General features: G+C 28.3%; 1 protein-coding gene across 1 annotated transcript; it reads right to left on the bottom strand.

Moving 5' to 3' along the window:
• Positions 1–1,089: 1,089 nt before the first annotated feature.
• LOC114131405 (7SK snRNA methylphosphate capping enzyme-like) lies at positions 1,090–16,443 on the bottom strand. The gene is given in 8 exon segments (XM_027996611.2): positions 1,090–1,540; positions 1,607–1,825; positions 1,894–2,308; positions 5,328–5,837; positions 6,029–6,286; positions 6,362–6,473; positions 6,476–6,645; positions 16,029–16,443. Coding segments are annotated over 8 exon segments (1,917 nt in total). The 5' UTR covers positions 16,034–16,443; the 3' UTR covers positions 1,090–1,312.
• Positions 16,444–17,454: the final 1,011 nt, after the last annotated feature.

Here is a 17,454-nt window from a genome sequence, read left to right as displayed (position 1 = left end):
AAGATAGATAACATTATGTAATATTACAGTACATTATATTTTATATTATTGTCTAACTTTATGATTTGAACTCAAAAAAAAAAATTTGTTTTATGCTATTGAATGAAGAATTCCTAGACAAGAATTTGAATAAGTATCATAATATAGAATGAGAGGTTGCTTTAAAAATGTACGCATAAGGAAAAATAGTTTATGTTAGGTTAGAGAAGAAAACCAAGAAGAAATAAATGGTCAAATTAGAAAACATGAAAAATAGCTTGAGCGAGTAATCAAGAGGTGGTTGATCTAGAACCCATACAGTTATAACTTATAAGTTAAGTGTAGTTAATCCCTTAAAATCGGGACTTAGGAACAAAGTGTGAAAATGATGACTTTGGCTATCTGCGTATCTCATTATCAATTTTACAACTCAATCTGATTGAGTTATTTAAAATAAATTAAACTCTGTTAAGGACTAGTCAATAGTCTATTGATCTTATCCACTAACCAGACAATGAGACATGAGTTGAGTTAACCTAGATGTCACTTCCTAGTTCCTAATCATGTTTGCAACTCAACTTCTGTCAAACATTGATTTAATTTCTAAAAATTATTATAATACACTAAAATGTTAATTATTTGAATTAATTTAATTGTTCATACATTTTTCATATTTACATAATAGGAATTACAATACTATGAAATTTAATATTTTTACTAATATCAGCACTTTTAAGTTGTTATAATAAAATTAATATTAACATACTTTGTTCTTGTTCTATACATTATCTCAGGTAATATAATCTTTTGACATTAAAATATATTTAAAAGGACGATTGAGTATAGATTGTGTAATGAACTAGCATACAATAGAACCACATGAATAAATTATCAATGATGACTTAACACCTGTCATTAGGACATAATATTAAAACGAAAAATTGGTGCTTACATGTCAGATTGATATATTATTGAAGATCGTTTCACTAAACATGTATCGTCAAGGGTAAAAGCAAATGGTAGTATGCATTTTTGAGATTTATATAGGTCAACAATGTTTCACTGAATTCTTTCATACAAAATTATGGAAAAATATAATAAAGCATAATATATATGTTTGCAACAATAAAAAAATATTTATTCATCTTACAAATTGTACAATGAATAGAATTATATTAAATATTACGAAAAACAAAAAATATTAAATAACAATTTGGTAATAAATGTCAATAAACACGTGGTCCAGTTGCTAAATTACAGTGCTAAGAACAATAACATAAATATTTAAGACTGATTGCCTAAAACAAATCGAGTGAGTAATTCAATATCACGGTTAAGATTTTTGGGTTTCATTTGGTTGAACTATCGTACACTTTGGTTTGTTTCTAGTAACTAACATATTAGATTTTCTATACAATTTGAGCGGACGCTGGAACCCTTTAGATGGATTATAAGGCATGGTAAGAGTTTCACAGTTAGCAAAACCAACTTCGTTCAACAAATAGTCAGTAAACATTGGAGGTTTCAGTTGAATGTTTTTGTAATTCCGCCAAATGGTTTCCTGAAATTATAGATTTAACAAAATCAATAGGTACTACTTATTTATTAACATTATCGTCATATTTACCGTCAATGTTTTCCTACGGCCATACGATTTCCATGGCTGAGGCTCTACCACAAGTATTCCACCAGGTCGCAACTGTGCGTACATACGTTTGAAAGCTCGTTTTAAACCGTCATCACCCCAATTCAAGTGAAGCCATTTGGTAATACTTAAACAGAGAATAACGTCGAACTTACACGTTTCTAATGATAGTAAAAAATCAGATTCTAGTACATAATTTCCCTGTAACATATTGCAGTTGTTATGAATATAAATCTGTAGAATTGTCACATATTTTATGAATTACTAACCTGCACAAATGAGACATTGTAGGGAAATCTTCCAGATATTGTCAGACCAGCTAAATTAATAGGACCATACAGCATAGGTAATGATATAGGAAATGATTCGATAATGTCACGGTCTTGATCATTATCATTTCTCGAACTATAATCTTTAAAATGGTAATCTGATGACAGGTGTGAGGAAGACTGCGTCGTATCGTTGATGTAATGCTGTACATTTTTGCGTGCAATATTTATTAGTTTACGATCAATATCCATTCCTACAACTGACTTTGCACCAAAATCTCTAGCAACGCTAAATGTCACATGACCGATATTACAGCCAATGTCCAACACGTCCTTGCCATAAAATAAATCCATACGCTCAGCTAACACTTTCAGCCTATTGTCTTCATCATCTGGATTTCGATAACCATAATATCTACAAAAAAAAAAAAAAATATATAATAATACATATTACATGTTGCAGAATATTTATGTTTAATTTTTCATTCAAATTTAATACCAAGGTTGTACATATACAATTTTTTTCAAATGGTTACACATTTATTCTAAATAATATTTATGTAGATTAATAATTATAAACTAAAACAATACAATATGCTCATTGCAATTATATCTCATTATGATCATTTCAGCACCTACATTCTGATTGAATAAAGGTTTGACTTTGTAAGAAAATTCAATAAGCAGTGTTCTTAATGATTCTTATAATTTAATTTGTAATTTTTATTCAAGTTTCACTGTACATTTTAATCAAACACTATTATTTATTAAATCATATTTTACGGCCATATTAAAGCAATCAATAACCATAAGAAAAATCTTAGATACCACAGATTTTTAATTTACACAACTTACCTATTCTTTAAACCTTTACTTTAGTTAATTTCTCAAGTAACATTTAAATATTAAGAAAACAGTATTAAGTTTAAAAGTCGGTTCAATATTAGTTGATGATTTCATTCAAAATATAAAAATTTATAAATTACAAAATATTAATAATTCGATTTTCACTCGATAAAATATGCGAGTTTTGAAAATAAATAGCTAGAGATTAGTCTGCCTTTGCACCAGTAAAATGCTAAAAATTGCAAAATTTAGAAGGTTAAAACTTCAAATCTAATGACTTCTTTATTTTTACCTACATTACTATTTTGTTTCAGAAAACAAATTTGAAAATGGTATTTTATTTATTTCCAAACCTAATTCTATTATCTGTAAGATTTGTATAAATTTATCAAAATGATAAAGTTATCGGGTAACCTATAATCAATATTATTCAACAAACGCCGATGACTAAATGGTTCAAATGTCCTATAGCTAATAGTTCCCGACTCCCGGGTACCAAATGTCCGTTCTCAATATTTTGCCTAACATGAAATCGTTAACTAATTTGTTCGTATTTTGTATTATCAAAACGGTATCAACAGAGGGCGAAAAAGGCATTTCATAATAATTATTATATGATACTATGATAGCACAATAGTGATAAGTCAGTATAGACTATAAATTCTAGAAAATTTCATTCAGTAAATGCCAGATTAATTAATTTATTCGTATTTTATTAGATATATACGTGTAATTAATGTGTTAAAATTTGACGGTAAAACGGCTTGGTGTGAATTTAACAACTGTCTAACATTAAGGTATAAACATTATTAATTATAAGTTATAAACTAATAATGCTCGAGACTCAATTAACAATTAAAATGTTGTAAAAATCAACGTATTATTATAGAAAATTCTGCTTGCAAAGGCAAACAAAATATTTTTTTAAAGAAGAGGATTAATTGATACGTAACATGCGTGTTTCGGTGTTCTATAAATTATAGATATATTAGGTGCGTGGTGGTTGCATTTAATCCCATATTGTTTAATTGCTTAGTATTAATCTACTTTCATTTCACCATAACAATTTATTTGATATTGAAAATGGATTTGAACGTCTTAATAATATGTTCATTAAGAATGCTACATACAAGTTGTTCCATTTATTTATCTGAAAGAGCAAACCTCATAGTTGGATATACATTTTAACGAGACATATCTTTATATGAAGTGTACATCCAAATTTGTAAAAAAAAAAGTGTTCTAAGTAGAATCTCTGTTTACCTAATCCATTTTGCTACCTAATTAAAACCTTCAATACGCTGATCGCTGAAAAGAAATTGGTCATGTATAAAAAATAATTATTTTAAAATCCTATTTGAGAATAATCGGTCAAAATTTACTCTGATTGATAACATGTTTAGTACTAGATTCTCAAAGGAGTGAATAGATGAGCATATGTTAAAGAACATTTAAATGAATTGTTTTTGAATAATTTGTTTGTAAATCGAGGGTTAACTAATTAAATAATTTATTAAGAGGACACTAAACCTGCAAACTTTGTCTGTCTTACAAATTCATAACATAGCAAATTATACATTTACAAGAATCCATTCCAACTTCTCTATGTTTAGTATTACAGTGAAATAACTAATTAAATAATCTATAAGCGGACACTACATCTGCAAGCTTTGTCTGTCTTACAAATGCATAACATATCAAATTGTACGTTTACAAGAATCCATTCCAACTCCTTTATGTTTAGTATTACAGTGAAATTACCAATTACCAAATATAATGTAAGAATATTATCTAGTGGACTTCATAGCTTGAAAGGTAAAGCTTTCATTATAAAACAAAAATTGATTAAATACTATTAATTAAACAAGCGAAATTATGTATTTTAATAAGGTGTAACAATCAAATAAAGTAAAATATCACATACATTTTTAAGAGTACCGCAGTGCCACAATGGTAAAAATATTTCAATGTGAGATTAGCCACTAAGAATTAATTAGTTGTATAATTATGAATTTGTGATATATACACAGTAAAAATGTTTGTGTTAAAATTTCTAGATAATATGATTCTTGTAATAACTAATTATAAGTAGCAATGATCCATAATGACAATAAAAATGTGTTAGGAACTAAATTATACATTAGTTTAAATAAAATTACTTTAAGATAAAATTATTCTAACAAAGATAATTAAGATTTTAGAACATACACTTTAAAAAAAAATAAATAAATAATGCTGAGATGATCATCAATGCAAATCTTATAAGTTGTTAAAATTGTATCTATTTAAAGAATATAAATAACTGAAGCAGAAAATATTCTTAACTCTTACAAATTATAATAACTACAATATTATACTAGTCAAAAATAATTCATAATAATATAATAGTCTATTTATTGTTATAGTGATTATCATAATATCAGTTTATCTAGATCATACCCAGCAATTTATTGAAAGATACAGTCCTTTGATCCATTCAAAGTGTTTAAAGAGTTTTTCCGTTCGGACATCTCTTTTCTAACTACGTTAAAATACATGGTGATATAGGGTAAATCATTTTCGGATTTGCCAATAACATTTAATCTTACCTGTTATAATTTCCATATTTAAACAACGAATTTTTTTCTTTAAACTTGGGCTCGTTTTTATTAACCTTTTGTTTTGGTTTAGCTGACGCCGTAACAACGACCTGCTGAGGTTTGCAGTGTTTTTCTGACAACGAGGGCTGCTTAACAACAGGACTTACTACACATCTTTTGGGCTTAATTTTTTCACGCTGCTCTTGTGTTTCCTTACCGTCTTCAGCTTTTTTTTCAGGTGATGGTGACAGCGTCTTGCATGGCTCGAGTTTCTTTTCAACAACCACTTCAACAGGAGCTTTTGTAATTGGAATATTAAATTTATCTAAAGACTGAACTAGAACTTCATTCACTAATACATCTATGATGGTTTCTATAACTTCGATTATTTCACTTTGATTACTCTCAGACTTGGATATACAGTTTTCAGGTAATTCAGGTTTGAACTTTTTTTTAGGTGGAGAAGAAATAATGTCTTCTTCCCGTTTTTCTTTTTCATTATTGTGTTTTGGTTGAATACTGAATAAAAAATAAATAAAAATTTGCTGTTAATAATTAGGAGAAAAATAAATCATTTTTCATACTGCTTCAACATTTTTTAAAAAGTGATATTTTATAAAATATCACTGAATATTAATGTTGAATAAAGTATCGACATTATTACATTAAAACTCTTTAAAATTTAATTTGTATTACTATCTATAACTTACTCTTTCTCTGGGATATTCTCAGTAGTTAAACCAGAGTCAGATAAAGATTTTAACAGCTGTATTTTAGATTTGCATTTTTGAGGAGTTTTTTGTTTTAATGCATCTATACCAAAATATGCAATTGCTTTGGCTTCATCACACTGACTAAGTTCCAATGGATCAGATAAATTTCGAGGAATTATAACATTGACTTGATCTTTCTTTATGTTCACTGTATTTGAGTGTAAAGGAGATGATTTGGGAGTTTTATTCATAGCCCTAAAATTTAAAAATAATTCATTAACATAATTTAAAAATAATCGCACTATTAAATATTTCATAATTTTAATTTACTTATTAATATCTTCATTCTGGAGACTATTTAAATTGAGGGGATCAGACATGCTACCACCAAGTAAAAACTTTTTAGGTGGTATTATATTTTGACCTTCTTTTTTTTTTTTTTTGGTGATGAGCTAATAAGAATTGATGTGCTGACACATCGTTTTCTTGTCGGTTGTAGTTTAATTGTATCATCACAATACTTCAAATCTGTACAAACTGTGTTCAAATCTTGAGTTTCGAGTGGTTTTTCAATTGTTTCATTTTCAATTTCAGTTTTGGTTGCCATTATAAACCTTAAATCAAAATATAATTTTATTATTAAAAAAATAAAAAACAACATAAAATTAAATTAAATAATTTAGTTAAAAAAGATAGGTACAAATAAAAAAAATATAGGTAGTATGGATATTTTATAATTAAAAGAGAATAAATATGAAAGACATAATATTATGTTTTTATTACAAGCATAATAATAAATCAATTAGAAGTTATAATACTTATATAATTGTATTAGTTTCATAACATACAATTATTTAATATTTTTGCTATATTCTGTTAAATATTACATTTTTGTAAAATAAAAGAAACTTTACAATTAAGAGGTATTTAAACTGTGTATTGTGGTTCCAAGGGGTATTTATAGCATCAGTACAAGAGGAAAAAAATATAATAATAATGATGTCCATATTTTTGTTACTATAATGAAAACAATAAATAATTAAATACGAACATCATATTTTTTTGGCTTTAATAATTTAGGAACTATCAATATATTAATAAAAAAAAAATAGGTATGGAATAAAAAACATAGAATACCTCAGTTGTATTTTATTTTAGTTTTTTAAAATGTAAATGTTTTAAAAATAAATAACTATTATTCTTTGTAAAATATTTTTCATTGTACTCTAGTCTTTAATACTTCATGATAAACATTATAATATTATTTTGTAATTGTATTAAATAATGTAACACAAAAAACATAAATGCCCAATTTTTTTAATATGGTAACTCACCATAAAATTATTCTGTAAAGTAACCACTGAAAAACAATATTCTATTTGTTATTAATATTGTTACTATATAATATTAGTAATTATTATAATAATTATATATTAATTTATAGTATAAATGTTTCATTTTACCATTTAAATCATACAATTTGCTAATAATCCATTAAAAAAAATTGAGAAAATGTTAAGAAGTACTGGGGTAGACTATAAAGAACATAGTACCTATAGTGTTAATATATGCATGCCAAAGTATTTTAATTATAAGTAGTATGTACATAATATTTGAAATTATTTATACTCATATAATATATTTTATATTTTCTTATGGAATGGCTTAATCTAGAACAATAGTGGCTATCTCGAAAATTATTATAGACTGTCACTTAAAAGAACTAGTCACCCCCACTAGTATTTTGACCTTTAGTTAACAGAATTTATTTCAAAAAAAACTTTTTAAACTTACCAACATTTAAAGTTTGTTTAATGTGATTTTTTTTTATTGGCTTCATAATAACTTTTGAGTTTTAAAATTAATTTACTCCATATATATTATGTAACAAGTCTAAGTATATGTGAATTTTGAATACATTTTATATCTATGTAAGGAGTGTTCCTCTTCTAGAATCTTAAAGATAAATTATAATATGAAAATGTTTTTAATACTTTTAGTAAATGGCATGTGATTACTAATAATAGTTATAACTAGTGCTTGGCACTTTGTATATTTCTTAAGGAATTTAATTTAACAAACATATATTTCACAATAGGCATACAAAAATATACCTTAAATCTAAAAATGTGTTGCATATTATTCCTATCTTAAGCGGTTTAACATGTTTCAAGTAATGCAAATGTTATTGATAAAGAAAAAAAATCACTTATAAAAAAATCAGATTTAAATAATTAAAACCTTAGATATTTATTTTGAAATATTTATATTTAATAATTTTTTGATATCTAAAAAAACTTAATACATTTAAAGATTAATTCAAACATTTTAATTACAAAAATATAAAGCATTATTTAAGTTTATTCTCATATAAATGTATAATATATGGATGTTTGAAATGTTTTTTAAATATATACTTCATAGCCTTGGTGATTAATTGTTAAATTAAATGTTTTTTTTCATCGGAAATTTATAAGAAAATTATAATTTAAAATATACATTCAAAACATTTCATTTTTACCAGTAAAAAAACGTATTAAAATACTTAGTATTTACAACGAGAATATTACGGGGGTGATATGGCACTTTAGGGACATACTGTATAGTAAATACATAAGATAATGGATGCCAGGAACCACCAATAAATTTCAGTTTTAAGTGCTGCCGAAACACTATTCTATTTCATTCAAGGTCTTGTAATAATAGTATTATAATTTACAACACAATAAATTGATAAATTTATGAACACATTTTATAAGATACATTATACTACGCAAAAGTTTTATTAAATATTTCAATTTAAATAGTAAAGTACTAACTATTTTCTGTAAAATAAACTAATAATTCTATTGTAATAGCATAATATGATAATATTAATTCATTTTCTGTAGATAAACTGATGTATTAAAATCATTTTTATAAAATTCGAAGATAAAGGAAAAATAAGTTAAACATTTGTTTAATGCTGATGTATCTAGGTCAATATAAATATTTGCACAAAAAATAAAATTTTTATCTTTATCGATCATAACTCATATCGTCGAATTATTTACGTTATTTTTTGTAGACTAACTAAGATTTTATTTTTTAGATTCTGAATGAAGTTACAATTTGTGTTTGTGGAAAGCATAATTTCTTGTCGAAATAATGCTTATTCAATTTCAAACTCCAGAGGTGGTTTCCGATGGCAAAGTGAATATCCTTGGTGCATTATAGATGTCTAAAGTAAGAATTTACCAACAGTAAATATAAAAAAAGTGACGAAAAAAGAGATTTTTTACGCAAAACTAATTTTTTTTTTGCAATTTTTTAACTCAAAAACTAATCACTGTAAATACTTGAGATTTTCACCAAATGTTTATATTAGCATTATCTATACATGGTTAAATTTTCAAAATATTTTGGCTTTTTTTGAACTCTTTGTAGACAATTGCAATTTTCGATTTTTCAAAGTATTTTTTATTTTTTTTAAATGCCGATAAAAAATTTTTAAGTGTCCAAAAAGACTTGAAAATATAGTACAAGTTTTCTTATTTGTAGCTAAAAATTTTTAGTAAAATTATTGGTGTTTGAACTTTTAAGTTCAAATATTGACAAAAATTCGTCAAAATCATAAATATTTACTTATTATTTATAAAAAATATAGCATAAGTAGCTAAGAGTTGAAATTTTAATACAAGATTTTTCATAAGTTTGGCTTACAATAATTATAAAAGAAGTTGAGCCATGGCAAATTAAAAAAAATATATCTTAAGTTAAAATTTGTACGATATCTAAAATTCACGCGTAACATAACGATTTACTATCAAATAATTTTAGATTTTTGCTATAGTTAAAAATTACTACTCGTAGAAACTCGAAACATACACTTGTTTAAATTGGCATTTTCTGTACAACATTTAATTTTGGGGTATTTAGATCATTAAAACATATACCACCTTTTTCACCGCCCACTGGAAAATATATCCTAGGATGACAAATCATCCCGTTCAGAATCGTTTTTCGTATACACAATGATACCTATCATATTAGATTCAAATTTAATACTTCTATACTATAATAATTATATATCACTATTAAGTGATCCACACCCCACACGGAACCTAATGTACAGCATAGCGGTACCCACTTGACCAGGCTATTTAAAATTAACAATCGTCACATGATAATTTTATTTTATGTGCATAATTTTAGCACAATATCTTTAGAAATTATAATTGAAAATAAATTACGCTACGTATACGAAATTTATTCATGGGATCGGAGTAGCGTGTTGTAATACGAACTATAACATTTATGATAATTAATATTCAATTTTAATCACGCCAACCGTGGTTTTCACAAAATAGATTAGCAAAATAATATAAAAAAGTTGTTTAGAATTGTATTGTTGTTATAAAATGGAAACGTAAAACTATGGCGTCGTTGCGCAAACTTTCAAAAACAATTATTTTAACGACAAACTTATTTAGTAAGGAATATGGATACTTATATTATTGAACATTTGCAAGTATACTAATACTATTAATATTTAACTCCTTTAAAATCCCTCTGTGGAAGATTAGGTAATTTATGATCAGTGATCACATTCACTTAAGTGAGAGTAAGACGATTAAGACGTAAGTACTAAGTAGGTAGTAGACCGTAGACATACAATACACAGCAATTCACTCAATGTACTCGAATCATTATAATCCATCACATGGCTTATAACCATAATAGAATTTTACTAAATTTTTATCATGAGTAGGTTAAGTAATATATTAAAAGACATGAATCGTTTTAATTATGTCAAGAATATATAATTACAATTAATATGTTGATTTTTGAGATCGTTGTTTAATAAATTATTACGTATCAAAAATAATTATAAATAATTTTTGTAAACATCACAAAGACTATGTTTTAAAGGCCAAAAGTCTAATTATACAATTCAGTGGTGGATCTAGGATTTTATTAGGGGTTTTTTTTAGGGAATACTTAAAAATATTCATACTAGATTTGTAAACACAATATTTAAGATTTTATATTAGGCCTTCATATAAAAATTATTACTTACATTTTTTTAACATGAACAATTTTAAAATATAATTGATGTTCATAATTTATAAAAAAAAAAGGTTTAAAACAATTACAAAATAAAGAAAAATAAATAAATTTATGTATTATTGTAGAAAAAACTGTTAATACCAAAGTTGTTATTTAGAAAAGAGATTTAAAACATCTTAATTAATCTTAAAATTAATTTCTTTATGAAAATTTAAACGATTTTCCTCCATTTCATTGTACTATTTAAGTACGTAAGTACGTTTTTATACGTTTTGAAGTAGATCGCTCACACATATATAGTTACTGGCAATACTGCTAACATAATATAACTGTCAGGGGGGGTCGAGAGCTTCTCAACACCCCCCTTCCTTGAATCCGCCACTGATACTATTCCTAAGAATATCTTTGTAGTAAGTAGCGAGAAAATGAATAGTAATCTATACTAGCACGATTCTACTCTTAAATATAGTTGAATTATTACGTTAGCGTTTTTTTTAAACTAATCTATAAAGTTGCCTATTTAAAAATCCTTAAAAAAGGGGGTGTGGTACAATTCTTACACAAAATATGTCCAACAAAAATAAATTAGGCGCTTACATTAAAACAACCTTTCGCATTTTTTATTTTGTAACCATATTGTTTAAATACATTTAATATAATCTATAAAAAAAATGTACTAAAAAATAAAAATGTAACTGTTTAAGTAATACTCAGTATTTTTATAGTTCAAAATTTTAATTATTAAAAAATTGGGTAAGTTGTATTAATTAATAATTTATAAGTATCATAAATTTATCATGACTTAAAACTTTAAAAAATGTAAATATTATTTAGAAAACCTATGCATAGCATTTTTATTTTAAACACTTAAATATTTATCTTCATATAATAAATTTATCTATTTTGAATGGTTTGGCTACAAAATTCAAGGAGTAAATTTACTTAAATAAGTGTGCAATGATTCTAGACACATGTACCTATTTTATAGCCTTGACATACATTTCTAAAATTAAAATATTTATTGGTAATACCTACATACGTAAAAAAAAAAAATTGTTTCAAATATGAATAATACTAAAATTTAACGAATTTTTGATATGCATACAATTTTAAGAGCATATAAAAATCACAAATAAAAAATTTCCTATTAATACCTCCAAGGTAAGGAATATATATTTAAATTACACATACAATATTACAAGATTTATTGGTAGTAAATCTTGTAAAACTATTACATATTTTAAAATCTTAAATGGAATTTATGAAAACATTTGTAATGTTTATGTTTTGATTATTATTTAGGTTTAAAAACGTATATAATATATAGGTAGATTAGGTACTTATAATTTGTAATATATCTTAAAAAATAATAATTTAGTCATAAAACAACTAATTCTTCTTTTATATTAGTGTTATTATTATAAATAAATTGTGAAATCATTAATCAATATTTATAGAAAAATTATTTTTAATTGTATTATCATAGAATAATACCCCTTAGACATAAATTATCAATTTTTTATAATACCTATATACTTAGGACTTAGGTAATACATATATAGGTAAATCAAATATAATAATATTGTGATTTTAACATAATTTTAAAATTTTATTTCTGCTGCAGTGGCGGATCTAAGGGGAGATATGGGGGATAGATCCCTCCTGTGGCTGTGGAAATTAAATCTTGTTTTGTAAATTTAGTAGAATAAAGCTTATATACCTTTATATGTTTGTACGAAAATATTTTATATTCCCCCCTATGAGAAAATTCCACCAATGTTCTGCTGTATAATAAAAAATTCTGTTAAAATGATGTCTTATGAGATTTCCTACAGAACAGTTGGATTTAAATGTAAAATAAGTAAAATTATCAAGCTTCATACTGGTTCATTATGGAATAGATGCTTTTAATATTTAGAGTTCAATGAAAATTAATTTTATTCTGACAGCAGGTATTGTAAATAAAAACGAAATTAGATGTTTTACCTACTTAGTTCAATAATTTACATGAAATTTTAGACAAAATATATATTAAATATTTTTACTGTATTTTTTTTTTTAAGATTTTCAATATTTAAAAATAAATTAATAATTGAACAGAACGACAATCAACAACTCAACTAAGTCTATAGTTCATAAGCAGACTATTGTTTTAATTTTATATCCTGTGTTATATAGTACACCCTACAACATAATATGACATAAAAAATATTAGCTTTGATAAAATATTAATGTTAAATGCATTCTAAGGCTTATACAATTTGCTATTTATATGTGTTTTAAATAGAAAATAAATTCCTAATTGATTAAATATATTTAATAGATCGGTAAAAAAAAATACATAATCAAACTAAATACATATAATAAAATACATAAAAATTAAAAAGTTTGAATGATAACAGTAAGTATTAAAATGATATCACTAAAGATATATGATATAATACATTATCATCTAAGTTAACATAACAAATTCATGCTCAGTAGTTCACGTTTAGCTTTGTTAGCTAGTGAATCAATTTATTATGAAACTTTACCTGTGTTTGGATGTAGATTTTTTACAATAATTCAATTTTTTATCAAATTTGAATACCTATATAAAATAGTCCAGTTTAAAAATACTCATAACTTTTTTTAAAAAACCCACATACAGACACAAATAAAATGCTTACTACTAAGTTTCATAATAGGTCAATTCACTTTAATATCAGAGCTAAACGTGAACTGGTATACATAGATTAAATAGATTTGGTATGTTATGCACAAGTAAGACAGATACAAGTGTTGTGTAGTTTTCTCTTAACGCTGGATTTAATATTTATTTGTATAGGGTATATTATTATATATAAATATTAAAAATGATGCATCACAATAAAAATGTAGAATGTAAAATATAAAAGGAAAATTAAATAAAACAGAAACATAATATTTATATTAACTGAAATTCTATAAATGGTATAATTGTATAAATAACTGTTTGGTTGTATTGATATAAATAAAGTTAAAAACAATTATAATGGCAAAATGCCAAAATGAGTGGTAAACTAAACGCAAAGAACTTGGGAGGTTTCTTGGGAGGTAGTGGGCTGTGGCTTATTTAATAAAATATATTTTTTTTGGATTGAATAGATTTATTAAATTAAACATATTGTTATATTCTATATAATCAGTCAACCTATTTTTATGAATAATTACAGAAAGTATCAACTTTTTTTAATGTGTGTCCAAATCATGAATCATAATGTATAACCCACATACATGTTTATTGTAATATTAAATTACAAATTGTTTGTTTTATAAATACATTTTGGTAAAAAATATCTATTAAGGAAAGCAATTGTGTAACTGTAAGAAGACAATTTTCAATTACTTTTTTAAATAGTGAAATCACATTTCATAGTAATATAACAATTAATCACAATTTTATATTTCATGTACTTGCAAGTTGTTTAAGTACCTATATTATTCTGTATATTATAAAAATTTGTTATTGTGATCTCATAACCTTTTTGAATCTTACAGAGTTGGCTATAGATCTGGCTACATGCCCACATAAAATATTAAACCAACCGAGTATATTAACTATACCTGTACATAAATATTAATTATATATTTTTAGGTAAAACTTTAAGCAGAAAAAAAAGTTAATTGAAGAATTAAGGAAAGTAGATATCAATTATTTAACTATAAAAAGGAGTAAACCATAGTAAATATCACTTCACATAATTATTGTGTTATTTCTTAAATACTTATTAATAAATTATTTTTCATTAATTTCAGTCTAATTCTTTGTGAAGAATACGTTTTAAATATATACTTAAAGATAAGAAAATCAAATTTTTATTTGCAATTTAAATTATACAGTTAATAGTACAAGAGTATTAATTTTAGTAGTACATTCTAAAACAATATTTGTTGAAATTTAAAAGTAATAGGTATAAACGATGGATTTTTTTTCTTTGCTCATTATTCAAATCAACGAAACTGGTATTTGTATCATACAACGATTACGTAGTTCCGTCGAAACATAATAATATATTATCATAACCGTCTCAAAACCTATCGCGAATTTTATAAAATCAGCTCTACGAGCATCGGACGGTTTCTGGACACAATACGCGGAGATAAGTGACAAGTAATTAAGACGTATATAACGGGAAAAACTAAAGGGACCGGAGATCCGATCGGTAAGCATCGCAAGCGCGTTACCCACACGGATACGACGACATCGCGACCGACCGGAAGCCGACATCCGGAGGCGAGCGGCGGTCGAGTAGCGTGTCTACGACGGGAAAAATCGGACAGGAACGCAGTGGAAAAAAAACGAAAACGGAACAAAAAAAATGAAAAGCGCGTGTTCAATCGATTTTTTTCCGTCGTAAACAATTTTCAAAATGGTCGCCGGCGGCGTCGGCGACGGACGAGAAAATCGGTCGCGTTTTTGGTACGCCGTCGGAGGGGAATATATCAGGGAACGGGAATATTCCGGCCAAGACGGGTGCAGCGCCGATCTCCCAGACCGCCAGCTGCAATAAACTACACGACGGCGGCGTAGGAAATAATAATAATAATAATAATATAATAGTAATAATAAAAACAAAAACAATAATAATAATAGTGGTGAGCGTGAAGGTGAACGCGAACGCAATGTACGAGGGCCATGGAGGTAACCGCGGTGGCGGCGGGGAGCGGGGCGCAAACGACGGTACGGTTTGCCGCGCGATAAGCGCGACGGCGATTCGAAAACGCACGACGTACGATATAATAATAATAATATCATCGTAAACGGGCGAAAAATCTAACGATTTACGTGAACATTATATGAAAAATAAAATCGTACGGCGATGCGACGACGAGAAACGGTGGCGACCAAAAACGTCGCGACCGCGGTGAACGAGCGACGACCGTCGTAACCATATTATAATATTATATTATTGTCACATATACTCACAACATGAATGAGGCTGCGTGGTGCGACGTCGGCGGCGGCGGCGAAAACGACGACGATCACACGGACGCCATTTTCGGCGTGCGACGGCGGTGAAGTGGTGGTGACGGCGGCGAGTGGGGTGGCGGTACACTCCGGTCGGTCTCGGTCGGCAGCAGCGGCGGCGGCGTCGGCGGTGGTGGCGGAGAGCGTCTGCGTCGTCGGACGGATTGCGCACGGCGAACGTCGGCCAGCGCTTGTGAATATGCGTACCGGCGCGTTCGGCGGCGAAATGTTTAATAACTCGGTGGTCGGTGTGCCGAGGAGTACAATGTGTCGTGCCGTGCGCCCGCCGCAGTGCTGCCACGGCCGGCGCGCGCCATTACCGCATAGCCCGATCACGATAGTTTTTCCCTTTATCCCAGCGCCGCGTTATACGCGTCGTCGTCGTCGTCGGAACGGACGAGCGATGATATTTCCTTTGCGGAGCGACCGCCCGCGACGAACAGTGTTGCAGCGAGCACCGATGCACCGCCGTGTGTGCATATCGCTCGCACGCACAAAGCGACGACGACGACGAGTGCACTTTTTGCACTAGGTCGTCTTACGCGTTTTGAGCGTATTTTTTGGGGGGGCTCGGAGTGTGCCCCGAATCGTTTTACTGACGACTCTGCGGGATTCGCCTTTTAAACCTCGGGCGCATAATATTGTTTTTTTTTAGACGTATTCGGGGACGGGCGTCAACGCGATAACAACAATGAGATCGGTAGGCAGCCGAATTAATTGCGTTCGTATCTCGGCCGCCGTTGCCGTGTGCTGCGCGCTTACCTTGGAAAACGGTCGACGGATTTCTCCTTCTCCGTCGTCGTTTTCTCGTGCTCTCACCGACCGAGACCGTGTATTGTCACGTAGCGATATAAATACATATATATAGGCCATCGGCAAACTCGCGTTAGGTTAGGCTTTGGATTACGATCGAAATCGCAGTTATCGTCGTACGCGATAATACTGATATTGACTGTCGTGTTATCGTCGATGCGTAGTCGCGAGTTCCAAAATATTATGATAATATTTCGTCGTCGCCGCCGCCGCGACGTCTACGAAATGGTCGGAAAGTCCAATGATAATGCGATATTATGCAGTATGCACTTTTACGTGCGACCGTGTGTTGTTGTACGACTTGTACGCCTGCACGGTGTATTGTGTTACACTGGACAGGACGTGTACAATTCCGAGTACTGTTGTACAAATATCGTACGCGGCTCGTAATGCATTCACGATACCGGTATACCGTAATACATCGATTGGTATATCGGTACCATATATCGACGCACGAACACCGTATTATTACGAGTTTTGATTGATTAGTCATTATTCGCGCGATTGTTGCGATAGGTAACGTAAAACGCGTTTGAGGTGGGCTCCGCGTAAGTTTTTAGTCGACACGTTA

Source organism: Aphis gossypii, chromosome X (genome assembly GCF_020184175.1).
Source record: "Aphis gossypii isolate Hap1 chromosome X, ASM2018417v2, whole genome shotgun sequence".
Taxonomy (NCBI): Eukaryota; Metazoa; Arthropoda; class Insecta; order Hemiptera; family Aphididae; genus Aphis; species Aphis gossypii.
Note: the sequence above shows the minus strand (reverse complement) of the source record. Positions and strands in the feature narration are given on the sequence as shown.